Source organism: Medicago sativa, chromosome 3 (genome assembly GCF_051527215.1).
Source record: "Medicago sativa cultivar Bolivia chromosome 3, Bolivia_mono, whole genome shotgun sequence".
In the NCBI taxonomy this organism is placed as follows: Eukaryota; Viridiplantae; Streptophyta; class Magnoliopsida; order Fabales; family Fabaceae; genus Medicago; species Medicago sativa.
The window spans coordinates 78,046,874-78,063,482 of record NC_140751.1 but is presented as its reverse complement, the minus strand read 5'-3'; the positions used below and the strand labels follow the sequence as shown (position 1 = coordinate 78,063,482).

The window sequence follows — 16,609 nt, the reverse complement described above, 5'->3', positions numbered from 1 at the left end:
GTCCTCTCACATAGATAGATGACTTTGTAGTCTCACTAGTGTGTGACCCGTGCGCGGACGCACGGGTAAGTTTACCTTTTGTTTACACAGCAGCCCGTGTCACATATTGAATTAAGCGTGTACCAAAATCGAATACGTGTGAGTCAGTATTCCGACACTGCCACGACACGATACCTTAAATATACAAAAGTATATCATTTTCAAATTGTTAAGGTGTTATTGTATTATTGTTCAGGTTGTTTTTGATGTCCATATCGATGTTTACGCAATTAAAACTATACCGATTACACCAACCTCATATCGATATATATTTATTCGATTTCGAGAAGAGACTCATGTGGATGGGCCAATTTGAACCATTGCCAACACGGTATGAATTTAATGATGAAATCCCAAATGGTAATAGCAATTAAAACATTTTTCATATCCCATTAGAATTCTACATAAAAAAAAAAAAAAAGCTTCTACACCCACAAATATAAAAAAGATGCCCCGCTAGTTGGCATTGTAATCTTATCTTATTTTTACTGATTTTTATTTCCCCTACAAAATTAAAAAAATATATATTTTCTTGTTATTTGTAGAGTTTTCCAATGTGTGTGTCCTTCCCCCTTCTTTAAAAAAAAGAAAAAACGTGAGTGTTTTATTTTATTAAAAAATTATCACCTTTTGCTAAAATAATTAAAACAATTCCACCTATCCCTTTCTGAATTATTTTATCTTTCCAAAAACAAAACTCTTCTCCATCCTTCAAACCCTAGCCGCCGGACTCCTTCTTGGCCTCCCTTTGTCGCTCCAAAGCTTTAGTTGAATGTGAGATCAACACCATCTTCCTCCTTTCTTTGCGATCTATATTTCTACCCGTTTCATTGTTCGAAAACTTGAAGTTTTTGTCGAACTTCTGCCTCCGATACTCCATTTCCGAGTTCCGACAACCTCCGATCATCCATTGAGTACTGGATCTATGATCCTCATCACGAAAAACCGTCGGATGGGTTGGTTTATTTCGAGATTTGGGCACGTCACCGTCGACCACCGTGCCGGAATTCGTCCCCCGAAGTCCTCTCCGTACGTATGAACTTTTTTATGACATTATTTCTATTATTCTTGTTCTATTTCGAGTTATAAAGTTAAATTTGAGTTTTCTAGTAAGTGTTAAGTGATTACTTGTAGTGGATCCAGTTAAAACGATTGTTTGAAGGGGGACTTTCACTACTGTGAAGGAAAAGTCTACGGGATTACAATAAGCTGATTGATACTGCTTATGGTAAAGGTTTTCATTTTGTGTTTTTTTTTTCTCTGGTGTTTTGGAGTTCATTTAATTGATTTTATGTTGAAAATTGTGGATATATTTCTGTTTTTTTTTCCTCCCCTTCTTTCAGTTTTTAGGAATTTTTAAAACAATTTTTGAATTGTAGTGTGAATTACTTCACCGTTGTAGATTTCTAAATATATCTGTTTTTCAAAGTTTGTAATACTTTTTCTTTTTGTAATACTTTTTCTTTTATTTTTGAAGTTTGGATAGAGGAAGAAAATATATGGAATAGAAGATAAAAGTAAATTAGTATTGGTTGAACTATATATAATATCACTTGATTACGTGAAAGATAATACTTTTGGTTAAATTTTGTATAAATTTAAATGGTGAATTTAAAGTAGAATATTATGTTGGTTGAAAAGTTATTTTTCATTATCCTGGATCATGATTTTCGTGTGCTTAATTTCAGGCAGCAAAGGTTCCCATGAGAGATGTGTTTTGATGATAAATTGCTTGCAAAAGTACAATCTCAACTGGTATATTCCTCCTTCCTAAAGTGGCAATCAATTTTTTTTTTTAATACAGAAGCAATTGCAGCTTATCTCTAACGATATCATCTGGATTTTGCAGGAGAAGATGGTGGCCAGTACTTATCATCTGAACACTATCGCTAAAGAAGCTTATAGGTCATATATATTGGCATATAATGCAAAATCTGTGAAGGGAATGTTCAATGCTCACTGCCTTCAATTATAGGTATAACTTCATTTCCCGCTCTGTGCTATTGCAATTTTAAATTTTTAATCCCATAACTTCATATGATTTTCCTGTTGATAGGTTTGGTTGTTCAATAGGTCTTGCATAAGTGTGATGGACTTAACGATGATCCGATCACTCCATCAGCTATTTTCCAATGCCACACCCGTAGAGTCCAAAAGTTGGTTGTAAGTTATGTGGTCTAAGAAAATCCTCAGTTGGTAGTTTCAATGAAAATGGAAACCCCAATGCAGTATGGAATGCAGTATGGAGAGGCAGTGAAGATGGAACCTTAAGACAACATGATTTCTGGGAAGATACCTCTTGTTCTTCTGCAGGATCTTCATAATGTTCTGGTAAGTGGTTTAATTCATTTGTAGTGATTTCCAATTATCAGTTTTGATATCCACTAAACAATTGAGCAATTACTGTAGTTGGGTTGAATTTTGAAAATTTCCTTTATCTTCTTGGTTATATGCATGATTACTTAAATATATTGTTCGTGTGTAGGTGATTGTGGAGAAAGCTGGAAGAAGTGACATTGCTAAGAAGTAAGTGGTTATCTTTTGTTATCCTGTTTGTTTTAGTTATTTTTAAGGCCCGAAAAGATTATGTTAGCTGATTTTTTTATGTGGTCCTTGATGCTTTTGTGAAGATTTTGGAAGGCTGTATTGTTTGTTACATTAATTGTGGTGTACAGCTGGATGAAATTTGATTATTTAGTCATCCAAACAATATAACATTGCAGAACAAACTTCGATGAAAATTTCGTGTTTTATTACTCGGTCTTGTATCTTTAAATCATAATTCTTTTTAGATGACTAATCTGGTTGCTCTCTTCGCCACATAATTCTTGAAATTATAGCAGAACCCAATTGAAATTTGTGAATTTGAAGTGCTTTGACTACATGATTTGTTATCGAAGAACATGAGTATGAATCACTGATTTGTTATGGAAGAATATGAGTATGAATCATTGAAATGAAATAGAATGTGGAAATTTTGAGGTGATGAAGAGATACAAAATTATTTATAATCAATGTTGATTTAATATTTTTATCTCAACTCACCAAACCCTGTAAAGTAACTCCTCAACTTTTAAAATAAATAAAATGATATTTTGCTTAAAAAAATCTTTCTTTTTGCTCAGATTGCATAAACATACATAAAAGTCAACTTTTCTTTATTCTCTTTAATACATTTGTCTTCTAACTTGTACTTTGTACAATTGAAGGCCAAAGACTTCATGTAGTGTATCTAGTGATTTAAATTTTCAAAACCTTGATTACTTCAGGTCCATCAGGTGATACAAAATCATGGGCAGGTTCTGACATATGCAGCTATGCAGCTATAAAGGATTCTACTGAAAAAATGCATCAGGTGATTTCAATTGTTTCCAACTAAATGCTCCTACCCTTAATGGTTTTACTGATAAACTTCGTGATATTACTCTTATCAATGCAAATACCAACAATTTCATTGGCACAATCACATCTCAAATCACTAAACTTCCTTATTTTATGTGCTCGATTTAAGAAACAACAAATTTTCAAGTCTTTTTCAATAAATGTTCAGGGCATGAGCACTTTAACATTCTTGGATCCAAGGTTTAATTTCTTTGGTAGTGTTCCACAATCAAATACTCACAAAATCTTGAAATTCTTTTCATCATTAACAATGCATCGGCACAAAAATTGCTTAAAATTCATCATAAGATTAGCGACCCCGATTAGCTACCCCTCATCAAGCTTAATGTATAATTCTTCAATAATTAATTTCTCCTTAATTATGACGTACTGTTTTATTGTTTCAATATGATTTTGTTTAAATGCTGCCTATCACCCTTAGATTCTGCACTTTAGACAAAAAGATATTTATATGTAAAGTCAAAAATTGTAGCAATTGTATCCCATAAATTTATATTTGTGTTATTCTTTTCTAAAAATATTTTTTTCCTTGTCTACAAATATTTTTTTCCTGTTGTAAATCATGTATGTATACTAATTTTGCTTTTTAGCTCATGGTGCGAGAAAGTAAAGTGGCTCAAATTGTGTATAAAGGGAAAATAATTGTTAAGATGCCCATCCTTGACAATAATATGTTTTTGTTTGTTTATTTGTTAGCAATGGAGCCAGTTTTGATTTTGGGTAGCTAAAGAAGCAATAGTTCTGAAAGGAGTTATGAGTGGAAATGATGAAACAAATGTAAGTTTTCCTTTTCTATCTAATAGTAATACCTCTTTTTCTCTCTTTTAAGATATCCAAATCCTTCTAAAATGATAGAAAATGAATAAAGGAAGTGTTTAAATATGTCTAAAGAATGCATAGGGCTTAATACCATTTTCAATACAACGATTATACCAAGTTTATAGACATGAGAAACCAAAATCCAAACTCTTCAATATTTTCTTTAATTTAGAAATCAAAATCCTGTTCATAATAGGATTGTTTCCACACAGTTTGGCATCATTACTCATAGCATTAAATAATGCAGCCACAGATTTAAGAACATCCAAATTAAACAAAAAAAAACCTTAAAATTAAAATAAACAAACTTAAAGATAAATAAGGGATTATATAGTATTACAATCTTGAATCATTATTGCCCATTTGGTTTGTTCATTGCATATCTTACCCACTTTTATTTCAGGGGGGTCACATAAATAGTGATATTTTGTTTTAAAACTTTTTGGCTCAGATTGTATAACAAAAATTAATTAATCCAAACTTGTCTTTGAATATAACTATTGAATATAACTATTTTACTCATTTGGGACATTTTTGTAGGATGTTGATTGACTGATGGAGTATGCTGATTTCTTTGAATCATTGAAAGAAAAGGATCTAGTTTTAATTTTGTGCAGCTAGAAGAAGCACAAGTTCTGCGGGGAGTTAAGAGGAGAAATAATGAAACAAAAGCATGTAAGTTTTCCTTTTCTATCTAATAGTGCACTGAGAAGTATTATACCTGTACCTGTACAGTGAGAAGTAAAATGTAAAAATAACATTAAAATTGTCTGCTAGTTAAAAACATTTAATATAAACTGAAAATAACTTGTCTATCTTGCTTGTATCATAAGGGGAAAACCTTGACAAAGAAAAAGGAAAACAGAAAAATGAACAGAAATTATGTGATGCATGGAAGACACTATATTTATCTGCTTATGTTGTACAAATTGCCAATGCCTCCTCAGCAAGATCCCTATTAGGCTTTTATCATACCTGTGTAGTGAAAAATAAATTGTTAAAAGAACATTAGAAATCATTGCTAGTTGGAAACATTTAAAAGAAACTGAAAATAACTTATCTATCTTGCTTGTATCATTAGCAGGGGAAAACAGAAATATAAAGAGAAATTATATGCTGCATGTCAACTACTGATTTTTATTTTCATTCTTTTGCTAAATTTCAGCATGGATTAATTGTAGGTTGAAATTCAGAAGCTTATTGATGAATATAAAGCTTATTGAAATTCAGAAGCTTATTGTAGGCAGAAAGAAAGAAAGAAAGAAAGCAAGAAAAGAAAGCAAGGAAGAGGAAGGAAAGAAAGGAAGGAAGGAAGGAACCGAATTTTTTGATTTGGCAATGATCAAAACAATGCTTCATGTATTTATAGAGAATTTGGTCATGGTGCTGAAAAGGGGATGAATCCAAAAAAAAAAAATGTATAATAAAATTAAATTGAAAAGTGATTTGTAGGCTTGTAGACTTTTTGACTTTAGAGAAAAGCATTGTCTGGTTATGGTGCTGAAAAGGGGATGAATCCAAAAAATAAAAAAATTGTATAATAAAATTAAATTGAAAAGTGATTTGTAGCCTTGTAGACTTTTTGACTTTAGAGAGAAGCATTGTTAGAAAAGCAAACTTAATGTGAGAAAGACATGGGTTTATGTCAACATCAGACAAAAATAAACTTACACAATACCTTTGCAGTCTGCAAAATTCAAAGGCGCCGCACAATTCAGAATGCCATAAAGTGGGGAATGCAAACAAAATTAACCATTAAAGAAACTGACACAGTACCTTTGCAGTCCAAAATTTAACGGAGCATTACAATTTAGAATGCCATTAAAGAAACACACATCAAAATAAGCCTCACTAACGACAACAATGTAAACGTGGGCAGATAATTGGCCATCTACAGGGTTTTTTGGGGTGCTCATGTTGTTAAGTGTATGGATTATCAATCACTTTGAACTAGCTAGCTGTTTGCGAATGAGCTTGGCAGCATCAACCATGTTGGTGAGAGCAGGCTTAACCTCGGTGTATTTTCGCGTTTTAAGACCACAATCTGGGTTGACCCAAAGAATGTTGCTTTCAAGAACTGCAAGCATCTTGTTGATTCTGTCAGCAATTTCTTCTGTGGGTGGAATCCTTGGTGAGTGAATATCATAAACACCAGGACCAATGCCAGCACCATATTTAACTCCCTCACGGAAGACAGATAGCAACTTCTCATCTGATCTGGAGTTCTCAATAGTGATCACATCTGCATCCATATCTATAATTGAGTGAATGATGTCGTTGAAGTTTGAGTAGCACATGTGAGTGTGAATCTGGGTAGTGTCTTGTACACCACAGTTTGTAATCCTAAATGAGTGAACTGCCCAGTTTAGATAGAAAGACTCCTCAGACTTCCTTAGAGGCAAACCTTCTCTTAGAGCAGCCTCATCAATCTGAATGACGGTAATACCGGCTTTCTCAAGATCCTCAACCTCGTCCTTTATCGCCAAAGCAATCTGGTAGCAAGTCTCAAATCTAATAACAATAACAATTGCATAATGTTAAATGAAACTGATACTGCAAAATGAATTTCATTCAAACTTGCACAGCAGCAGTAAAGGTTCTTTTGCATACCTAGGCTGGTCATCTCTAACAAAGGACCAGTTTAGAATTGTAACAGGGCCGGTAAGCATTCCCTTCATTGGCCGTTTGGTCAAACTTTGAGCTGTTGAAGACCAGAAGACAGTCATTGGCTTGGGACGGCTCACATCACCAAAGATAATTGGTGGTTTGACACAGCGGGATCCGTAGGATTGCACCCACCCGTTGGCAGTGAAAGCAAAGCCAGATAATTGTTCTCCGAAATACTCAACCATGTCATTCCTCTGAATTGCCAAAAAAATAAATTCAACTAATAAATATTTATTGTTTTGGACCGTATTTGCACGCCCTCATTAAACCACTGAATAAATAACAAATATCAGCTTCATACCTCAGGCTCTCCATGCACCAAGACATCAATGTCAAGCTCTTCCTGGATCTTTATGACATTGTTTATTTCCTCCTTAATGAAACGGATATAATCCTCCTCAGAGATCCTATTCATATAATGATATATAGCAGGTTAAGTGTTAAAATATGTGATAATCATGGAATGTGGTAAATAACTTAAGAAGACGTATGCTTACTTGTTGGCCTTGAACTCGCGGCGAACCCTTCTAAGATCTGCAGTCTGAGGGAAGGATCCAATTGTAGTGGTTGGAAGACTAGGAAGGTTCAGTTTCTTCTGTTGCGCATCCAATCTAGAACTGACATTAGTGGCCCTTCGATGATCTGACCCCTTAAGAGCAGCAGCCTGAGTAAACGAAACTAATATAATGTAAAAATTCTACTAGCTTAAAATTGATGGAAATAACATAATTGAAATAATGAAGAGCACTAACAGCCTTTTGGACAGCCTCATTTGTCACCCTTGGGGAGGACTTCCTTGAAGCCAAAGCAGCAGCATTTGAAGAAAAGTAAACCTGCAAAATATCACACATTAAGAAGCAGAAAAATATCAAGTATGAGTCAAAACATCCTTAGAGGGTATGATGTACCTCATCCTTTTGTCCAGACAATGCCTTGGCCAAGGCATTTACTTCAACTATTTTTTGTGCTGCAAAAGCAAGCCAAGATTTAATTTCTTGGTCCAGTTTGGGCTCATTCACCAGATCAACTGCAGTGTGAAGAAGAGAACAGGATGTGGAAACCACAACTTTCTCTGCAAAAGAAAATGATAATTCAAATTTAGATTGTAGCGTACCATATATATATCAACAGAACAAGAGAGAGTAATTTATAAGTACCCTTTCCAACAATGTCCCCAAGTTCCTTCAAGGTGTTCAGCGAAGATTCAAGATTATTGGCCCAGATATTTCTTCCATCAACAATACCAGCAAAAAGAAGTTTTCCAGAAGGAAATCCTTGCTTGATCAAATCAAGGGTCTTTATTCCACGAACAAGGTCAAATCCATATGCAGTAACAGCCTTCAAAGAGGTGAGTGTTTTGTATGCTTCAGCGGGGACATCAGCAAAGTATGTCTCAACCAGAACATTCAAACCAGATAAAGTTGATTCTAGCTCTGAATAAGCATAATTGAATGCTTGTAACTGGTGAGCATCAAGATCCTTGACAAGGGTAGGTTCATCAAACTGGATCCAAGTAGCACCAGCAGCCTTCAGTTCAGTAAGCACTTCCCTATGATAAATACCAAACTACGATTAAAATTTAACAAAAATAAAATACACGATTCAAGAACATATCTCTACATTAAAGCCTTACTTATAGACAGGAAGGATCTTGTCAATTAGAGAAAGAAGCGAAAATGACTTCTCAACACCCTTAGCTGGTTTTGACAGCAACAAGTAGGATACTGGTCCCACAAGAACAGGTACGGTATTAACTCCTAGCTGCATAGAACCAAAATACATTTTATAAACATCAGTCAATGAAATGAATTATTCAAAATAAAATTCTCTTGTAACAAACATTCTTCCCAGGTTTCAATCTTCTTTAATATATCACTGGTCAGGTAGTGAAGATTCTTCAAGAACAGAGTATTCAGTAGTTCATTAAAAATAATTAAATCAAATTTACGATACTTAAGCTAAAGCAATTTTTAAACTTACAGCTTTGGCCTCGTTGTATTCATCCACTGCCTTGTGTGATGCATAGGAGAACTTAACATCTGGACCCAATTCAGGAACAATGAAATGGCTGTACCATAATAGATTATGATTTTGTCACAACTATGATAAATATCAAATCAAATTACTAAATTCAACTTGTATTTATATATTTATATGAAATACAATGATGAATATAATGCATTTCAAATATCGATACATTCTTTCAGTTATTTCAAATTACTACAGTATTATGTACAGTTATGCATCAAAATCTCCATTCCTACAACTTTCTGAAATGTATAACTTAAAATTAAGAAAAAAAATTCTAACAGGGGTTACTTACTAGTTGGTGTCAAACCACTTGGTCATTTCCATAGCTGGCACAGATGCATTTCCTCTCGCCATGGAGAAGTAAATATCAAAACCAATCTCCCCACCATTCCATTTATATCTGTCAGGAACTGCACCGAGCATGGCTGTTGTGTCCAATACTTGATCATAGTATGAGAAGGTGTTGCTTGGAATATGCTGAATTCCAGCATCGGCCATCTGCTTCCATATAGCTGATCTAAGGTTAGCAGCAACCTGCTTCAGTTCCTCAGCACTACTCTTTCCATCCCAAAATGATTCCAGGGCAAACTTAAGCTCCCTTTTGGGTCCCATGCGGGGATAACCAACAATATGGGATGACATCGCTCTGTTATTGCAAACACACAATTTGAATATATCATATGACCACTCAATTAAGGTAAAAAAATGTTTCTTGCAAATCTACTACACATTTGTAAAATGATGACAGAGTCAATAGGAATATGGCATTCGTAGTTCATAGAAATATGTTCGTTCAACACAGCCAGATAAATCAATGAAACACAAGATTTATTAAGAAAATCGGCAAAGATCAAATTATAGACAAAATGTAGCAGAGTGCATGTATATTGCCTGTGTAGGAACCAAATTTAACAATGTCTAATTTTATGAACCAGCTCTGCCAAAAGCTTAAGCTATCAGGTAAAGACACACATGTGACATGATAGTTTGGATATTATATCTTTAACATGTCTCTTCACACAAGAGTCCTCTAGTCTGGAACCGTGGATGCTGCACAAGCCCACCAACCTTGAGCTAAAATTCAGCTTTTTATTAGAAGAAAGGTAGCTTAAAAAATCAAACTCTAGATAACTTGGTGATAGAGACTTCAATAGAATGTAAACAAGAATAGACTTTATATCATAACTTTAACATCTTCAACACCAAGAAACTTATGATTTGAAGACCTAATAGCCTTGACCAACTAATTTGGGCCTTCAGATTATAACTCATAGTGCAGGCGATATTAAAGACATTCGTAATAAAAATTGACCTTCAGATGTGCAGTTACAATTGAAGAATAATGTGAATGTATCATAAATGGAAATGAATTGCATGTAGGTTTCCATATAACAACTAATTGTAAAGTGAGAAAACCATAATGGCAAATGTTTTTTTTTATAAAGTTATACTAATGAAACTTAAAGCTAGAAGACAATCAATCAGACAGTTCTTCAATTTCCCTCGTAAACGTGGAGGAATTATACATTGGAATCGAAGTCAACACCTCGTCTCAAATGCCAAAAAGTTCATTTGCGACTAAACTGAACAACTACTTTTACCATCTCCAGATCATAGGTATGTTTTCTATTATACAGTACACATTAAAATATCAAAAGGTTCACTATACAATGAGTAGGTCACTTTAGAAGGAAAAAGATACGACATTTCAATCATTGGTGGAAAATCATCCGTTAATTTTGTATGCACATGGTACATGCATAATGGTTAAAATCCACACCCTTGACTTTGATTCTCACGTTAACAGTTAAAATATTTCACCTTTCTTTTCCAAAGTGAATTGGTTCTTTTAGGGTAGTCAAATCCAAATCAAAAGAAATGAATACTCAGCATTTAGGCACTTTTACATATCTTTTAGGAAATTGAATACACAACTTAAAAATTAAATCTTTCTATAGTATTCAATTCAAGTTCCCAACCTACAAACCTCAAGAGTCTCCATTTCATCAACCCATCCTTCCTATTATTCAAAAGAGCTGTAAATCACATACACAGACACTCTACATGACACCGACACACAAACACCGATAATAATTTAAGAAAATGGATGTGATTAAACGCAATCACATGCGTCAATGTCAAACACCAAACCCGCAATTGAAGTGTTGGAGCTACATAGCAAAAATTTCTCAAAATTCAAACTTTAATTCAATTAAAATACTCATAACATATTAAGAGCTAGAACTAGTAAAATCGTGAATAAACCCAAATGAAATAGTTAAACTACACTACTGAAATGAAGAATAAAACCAAAAGGGTACCCATATAACATAAGTAACAGAACAGAAATCAAGTTACGAACTTTAACATGCAGAAAGCATAAAAATCAAATTTTGAAGGCAATAAAAAAGAAAAATCATAAAGGGCAAGCTGAAAACATAAAAACTCATTTCTGGGATGAAAGTAACCAGCCAAAAAAAGTTGAAAAAATGAGAGAAGAAAGTGGAAAGGTAAAGTTTGAAACCTGGAAGAAGAAGAAGAAGCACGAACGGAGAAACGAAGAAAGGAGCGTTGTGGTGAGTGATAGTGATAAGAGTGATGAGAGAAAGAGAGAGAAGAGAGTGAGAATTTGAAGGACGGCGTGAGACACTGGAATGATAATATTTTGTTCATTTACACGCAACCACCCTTCACTCTTGCCCCCTGTCTATCTCATTTCTTTCTTCTTCTACTTTTTTCTTTTTCTTTTTTTATGGAAATTCTTAAATCAATTAAATAACTAGTTAAAAACTTCATTTCAATATCATTGATAATTAAAAAAAAAAATAACGAGTCTCTGCCAATTAAATAATAAAAACATAATTGACCTTTTATTCTAAAATTATGAACGATGAAATGTGTAATTCTTGATATTCATTATTCTATGTTTCATGGCAAAGTGTTTTTCCTTTCTAGTGAATCAATTCTCATCAAAGTGAGGGGAAGGACGGTGTACGTGAATCAATTCTCTATTTTCAAAATTATTTAAGTATGATTTTTTGTTAAAAAGAAAGTTTTATCTACACTTCTTTCAAAAAAAAAAAAAGTTTTATCTACACTTATTTTTTACTTAATTACATACCCCACACAGAAATAATATTTTGTTATTAAGAGCACTACCCTTACAGAATCAGATGCCCTTAGAAACTAGAATGAAGAGATGTATGAATCAAGGACATTTTTAGATACGTACTCCCTCCGGTCTCAAATATAAGAAAATATTCTTTTTTTAGGTTCATTGAGTAGTTAATGTATCTGGTCTACATTGTAAAGCAGATACATTAATTATTTAATGAATCTAAAAAAAGAATCTTTTCTTATATTTGAGACCGGAGGGAGTATCTACTAAATATTGAAATTAAATTATAAATTTTTAAAAAATATTTTATCGGATATTTACAGATATTCAACAAATACACACGAATACTTATATGAACTTCACATATACATATTCTATAAAGAGTAATGATATTTTGACATCCATTTGATGACAACTTTGTTGACAACCTTGTTTTTCTCACTTCTTATTGGTCAAAAACAATGAAGAGAGAAAAAGGAAGAGAGAGGATAACAATATCATGTGAGTATGAGAGAGAAAGTTGTCCAAAAGTTGTCAAAAGTGGTTGTCAAAATATCATTTCTCTTCTATAAAAGATTAAAGGTAAAAAATGAGATAATATTATAAAAATTTAGTTGAGATGTGTATGATTCAATTTAAGATGTGAATCAATTGAATTGTCTCTCGATGAACGATACTTAAAATTTTTGTTTTTTGTGCATGAAGGTAACGAGAGAGTAGACTCAATCAGATAACATTATACAAAATTTGTTGAGTTCTTTTAAAGAATTTTTTGTTGATATCCTAAAACAAGAATGAAAATAGAATACGATATATACGATAACGATACATTTTCTATTTTAATCACAAATATAATTTTCTGTAAATTGTGTTTCTTACTTTCTTTTAAGTATTATACATGCAAATTAGTTTTATTATGAAGATTTTGTTAGCGTATCTTAGCTGTATCATATCATAAATTTTTAAACAATTTTTGTCAAAAAAATAAATAAATTTTTAAACAATTGTATATTCTCGTATCGTATCCGCACTTGTATTAATATTCGTAATTCATAGAAGATCTAGTACGACTGCATCAATAACAAAAATAAGTTAGAGGAAATAAATACATCATTAACTTTCAAAGTTAATTACAAAGTGCTAAAATGTTAAATAACTTATGCATGATTCTAGAAAAAGGGAAACAAGAAAAACCAATTACATTCAAGGAGAAGAAACTGATTTAAAATCAGCCGGCTGATCTATGCATGGTCAGTGGTCAATAGTAATGTTATCACTTCTTGTTTCTTTCAAAATTGCCACTGTTTTTCATCTATAAATAAATAGTTTGAAAGTAGAAACTTAGCATATATAGAAATCAAGTTGAATACAAGATGAAGAAGGTTTCTCTTTATGCTTGTTTACTACTCAACTTGAGTCTTTTGGTTATTTTTCCATATAGCAAAGCTAGTCAAGCTAATAAACTTGATGAGTTTATTCTGTCTAGAAAATCACAGAATCCTCCTAAGACCCTTTCTTGGGAAGAGGGAGATGCATTGAAAACACTTTCTTCTTCTGCTGCTTATGTTGCACCACCTCAAGAGGGTCTAATGCAAGCTGACAAGATTGACAAATTGCCTGGTCAACCCTATGGAGTGAATTTTGACCAATATTCAGGCTATGTCACTGTTGATCATGAGGCTGGAAGAGAACTTTTCTATTATTTTGTGGAGTCTCCATATAACTCTTCCACTAAACCTTTAGTTTTGTGGCTCAATGGAGGTAAACATTGCATCAGAAACTTCTTATGCTGATAACTGTTGTTCTTTTGTATGCATTTTATCGTTTTTATGTTCTTTTATGTATCTTTTTATATTTACATTACGATCTTTGAGATCGTGAAAATTTAGGAGGAAAATAGTTACCATGTGATTGCAAAGACCTCTATAACCTGAATATTTACAACACCACGCAAGATAAAAATAATTGATAGATTATCAGTTAATATTTGATTGATGACAACTTCTTTATCATAATAGTGAAACATCGTAGTAAAACCGGTAGATTTTCGATTTAACTAACAAGTTTATGATTTGAGTCTACAGAAGCTCAACAAGTATACCTAGACTCTCAAGTTTAACAAATTCGATTACGAAAACATAATGTTTGAACCATACAGGACCTGGCTGTTCTTCACTTGGGTATGGAGCCTTTGAGGAGCTAGGACCCTTCAGAATCAACTCTGATGGCAAAACACTATACCGTAACCCATACGCTTGGAATGAAGGTGAGACAATCATCATCATCAATATAATTACATTGTTTCTTCATGATGCATTTTTGAGACATGCATATTTACCAACTTATATCATTATGAAATATGCAGTGGCGAACGTACTCTTCTTGGAATCTCCAGCAGGAATAGGATTTTCGTACTCAAACACAACATCTGACTATGACAAATCAGGAGATAAATCAACTGCCAAGGATTCCTATGTCTTCCTCATCAACTGGCTGGAGAGATTTCCACAGTACAAAACAAGAGATTTTTACATAAGTGGAGAGAGTTATGCCGGTCATTATGTTCCTCAGCTTGCATCCACTATTCTTCACAACAATAAACTCTATATCAACACCATTGTTAACCTCAAAGGCGTTTCTGTATGTTGTTCAAACTTCAGAAGACTAATAATGCAATATAACTCACTATCTCATTTATCTAACTTTATTATCTGTACTTCAAATATTTCAGTTAGGGAATGCTTGGATCGATGATGCTACAAGTTTAAAGGGGTTATATGATAACTTGTGGACTCATGCTTTGAACTCGGATCAAACTCACGAATTGATTGAGAAGTACTGTGACTTCACTAAAGAGAATGTTTCAGCAATTTGTACCAATGCAATGAATATATCCTTGATTGAGAAAGGAAATATAGACTCCTTTAACATCTATGCACCATTGTGTCACGACTCTTCTCTGAAAAATGGTTCAACTGGTTATGTAAGCAATGATTTTGACCCTTGTTCTGATTATTATGGTACTGCCTATCTAAATAGACCAGAGGTCCAAAAGGCTCTTCATGCAAAACCTACAAATTGGAGCCATTGCAGGTAATAATCTATAATCACTATTAAGAAATTGCAAAATAGTACTATTTGTCTAGAATAGACACCTCTATAACTATTTTTTTTCCTATGCTAATTAAGAATGTGTTATTTTTTTGTGACAATTCATAGTGATAGACGATAGTATTAATCTTCAATGGAAAGACAGTCCAATTACCATCCTACCCACCATCAAGTATCTCATCGATAGTGGCATTAAATTATGGATATACAGGCAAGCTCAATTTCATATAATATGCAGAATTTTGTGTGAATAATGAGATGTTGCAATTTTGTTTTATCAACTCCAACTCCTAAATTTAGATGATGTGTTCTTCTACAGTGGTGATACAGATGCAGTGGGAGTCACAATTTCAAGATATCCAATCAACACCCTTAAGCTCCCTATCGACTCTGCTTGGCGTCCATGGTATTCTGGAAACGAGGTACTGTCGTTAACTTCTTAATTTGTAAATTTGAAAGACTAAATTACTCGATGTAATCCTTACAACTTTGAACAACGAAATGCTAGTTTACTCAATATATAGTTTGATTTATTGACTTCTCTTGTAGATCAAGTAATAATATTTGTGAAAAGTAACCAAATTATTATAATAACAGATTGGAGGGTATGTGGTGGGATACAAAGGATTGACATTTATGACAGTAAGAGGAGCAGGACATCTTGTTCCAAGCTGGCAACCAGAACGTGCTTTGACTTTGATCTCATCGTTCCTCTCTGGAAATCTGCCTCCTGCTTCACCAATAAGTTAATGGGTTCTAAGTATGCATGGACGACTGAGTCAGGGATTTAGGCCTCACAATTTTGCGGCAAACAAATACTTTCAAATAATTCAATTTAACACAGTAAGAGTATGAGAGAGTTGTTAAAAAGTTGTTACAAAATGGTTGTAGAAATCATTTCTCTTTTTCTAACTATGTTAGTTTCTGGGCCTGTTTGGTTTGGCTTCTGAGAATCAATTCTAGCCCAAAATCAATTCTCTACAGTGCCAAAAGCAATTCTAGCCAAAAACAACGTGTTTGGTTCAGCTTTTCAGAATTGCTTTTGTCCTCCAAAAGCAATTCTCCATGAAGCTACAAATCCTAGCTTCTAGCTTTTCTAGAATCAATTCTCCTTGAACAACGTGTATAGGTTTGTATATTTTATTATTACAACACGTTATTTTACTTTATTGCCCTTTATCAATTCTCATTCTTTATCAATTCTCCTTTAGCTATGTCTATTTTAGTAATTATACATTCAAAAGCAATTCTACATAATTGCATCCAAACATAAATCATTTTGTTTAATCAATTCTACATAATTGTATCCAAACATAAATCAATTCTCTCAGAATCAATTCTGTCAGAATCAATTCTATCAGAATCAATTCTCTCAGAATCAATTATATTCAAAGCTGAACCAAACGGGCACTCTATTGTAAT

General features: G+C 33.3%; 2 protein-coding genes and 1 long non-coding RNA gene across 14 annotated transcripts; 2 read left to right on the top strand and 1 right to left on the bottom strand.

Moving 5' to 3' along the window:
* The first annotated feature begins 708 nt into the window (after nt 1-708).
* LOC146940492 (uncharacterized) lies at nt 709-5,822 on the top strand. Of its 11 annotated transcripts, none has more exons than XR_015032035.1 (10): nt 709-1,068; nt 1,183-1,267; nt 1,728-1,794; nt 1,889-2,014; nt 2,113-2,370; nt 2,525-2,565; nt 3,309-3,394; nt 4,138-4,218; nt 4,801-4,935; nt 5,442-5,822. It is a non-coding gene; the product is annotated as an uncharacterized LOC146940492 (long non-coding RNA). The 11 variants fall into 11 exon arrangements; XR_015032027.1 differs by having other exon boundaries at nt 2,096-2,370; XR_015032031.1 differs by having other exon boundaries at nt 1,174-1,267.
* On the bottom strand, nt 4,996-11,656 carry LOC146940491 (5-methyltetrahydropteroyltriglutamate--homocysteine methyltransferase 1). The gene is made up of 11 exons (XM_085754189.1): nt 11,483-11,656; nt 9,251-9,604; nt 8,908-8,995; nt 8,561-8,688; nt 8,085-8,476; nt 7,836-7,999; nt 7,680-7,760; nt 7,425-7,591; nt 7,229-7,334; nt 6,871-7,121; nt 4,996-6,771 (listed from the first exon to the last, which is right to left on the bottom strand). The coding sequence occupies exons 1-11, from the start codon at nt 11,629-11,631 to the stop codon at nt 6,201-6,203; spliced, it is 2,451 nt and encodes an 816-aa protein (XP_085610315.1). The 5' UTR covers nt 11,632-11,656; the 3' UTR covers nt 4,996-6,200.
* A 1,707-nt stretch (nt 11,657-13,363) lies between these two features.
* LOC146940490 (serine carboxypeptidase 1) lies at nt 13,364-16,057 on the top strand. 2 transcript variants are annotated; one of them, XM_085754188.1, is made up of 7 exons: nt 13,429-13,837; nt 14,235-14,342; nt 14,442-14,716; nt 14,808-15,169; nt 15,309-15,398; nt 15,507-15,609; nt 15,785-16,057. In XM_085754188.1, exons 1-7 carry the CDS (start codon nt 13,450-13,452, stop codon nt 15,935-15,937), a joined length of 1,479 nt encoding a protein of 492 aa, XP_085610314.1. In that variant the 5' UTR covers nt 13,429-13,449; the 3' UTR covers nt 15,938-16,057. The 2 variants fall into 2 exon arrangements, with proteins under 2 accessions (XP_085610313.1, XP_085610314.1); XM_085754187.1 differs by lacking the exons at nt 15,507-15,609; nt 15,785-16,057 and having other exon boundaries at nt 13,364-13,837; nt 14,235-14,716; nt 15,296-15,398.
* Nucleotides 16,058-16,609: the final 552 nt, after the last annotated feature.

Bases quoted from the DNA above. Each gene is read 5' to 3' on its own strand.
- LOC146940491 (XM_085754189.1), bottom strand. From the start codon at position 11,631: ATGAACAAAATATTATCATTCCAGTGTCTCACGCCGTCCTTCAAATTC. The intron at 8,000-8,084 runs GTACTTATAAAT...TTTCTTTTGCAG, and splicing joins TGGGGACATTGTTGGAAAGG to AGAAAGTTGTGGTTTCCACA. The intron at 7,122-7,228 runs GTATGAAGCTGA...TTGGCAATTCAG, and splicing joins TGGTGCATGGAGAGCCTGAG to AGGAATGACATGGTTGAGTA.
- LOC146940490 (XM_085754188.1), top strand. From the start codon at position 13,450: ATGAAGAAGGTTTCTCTTTATGCTTGTTTACTACTCAACTTGAGTCTT. The intron at 13,838-14,234 runs GTAAACATTGCA...TGAACCATACAG, and splicing joins AGTTTTGTGGCTCAATGGAG to GACCTGGCTGTTCTTCACTT. The intron at 15,399-15,506 runs GCAAGCTCAATT...GTTCTTCTACAG, and splicing joins ATTAAATTATGGATATACAG to TGGTGATACAGATGCAGTGG.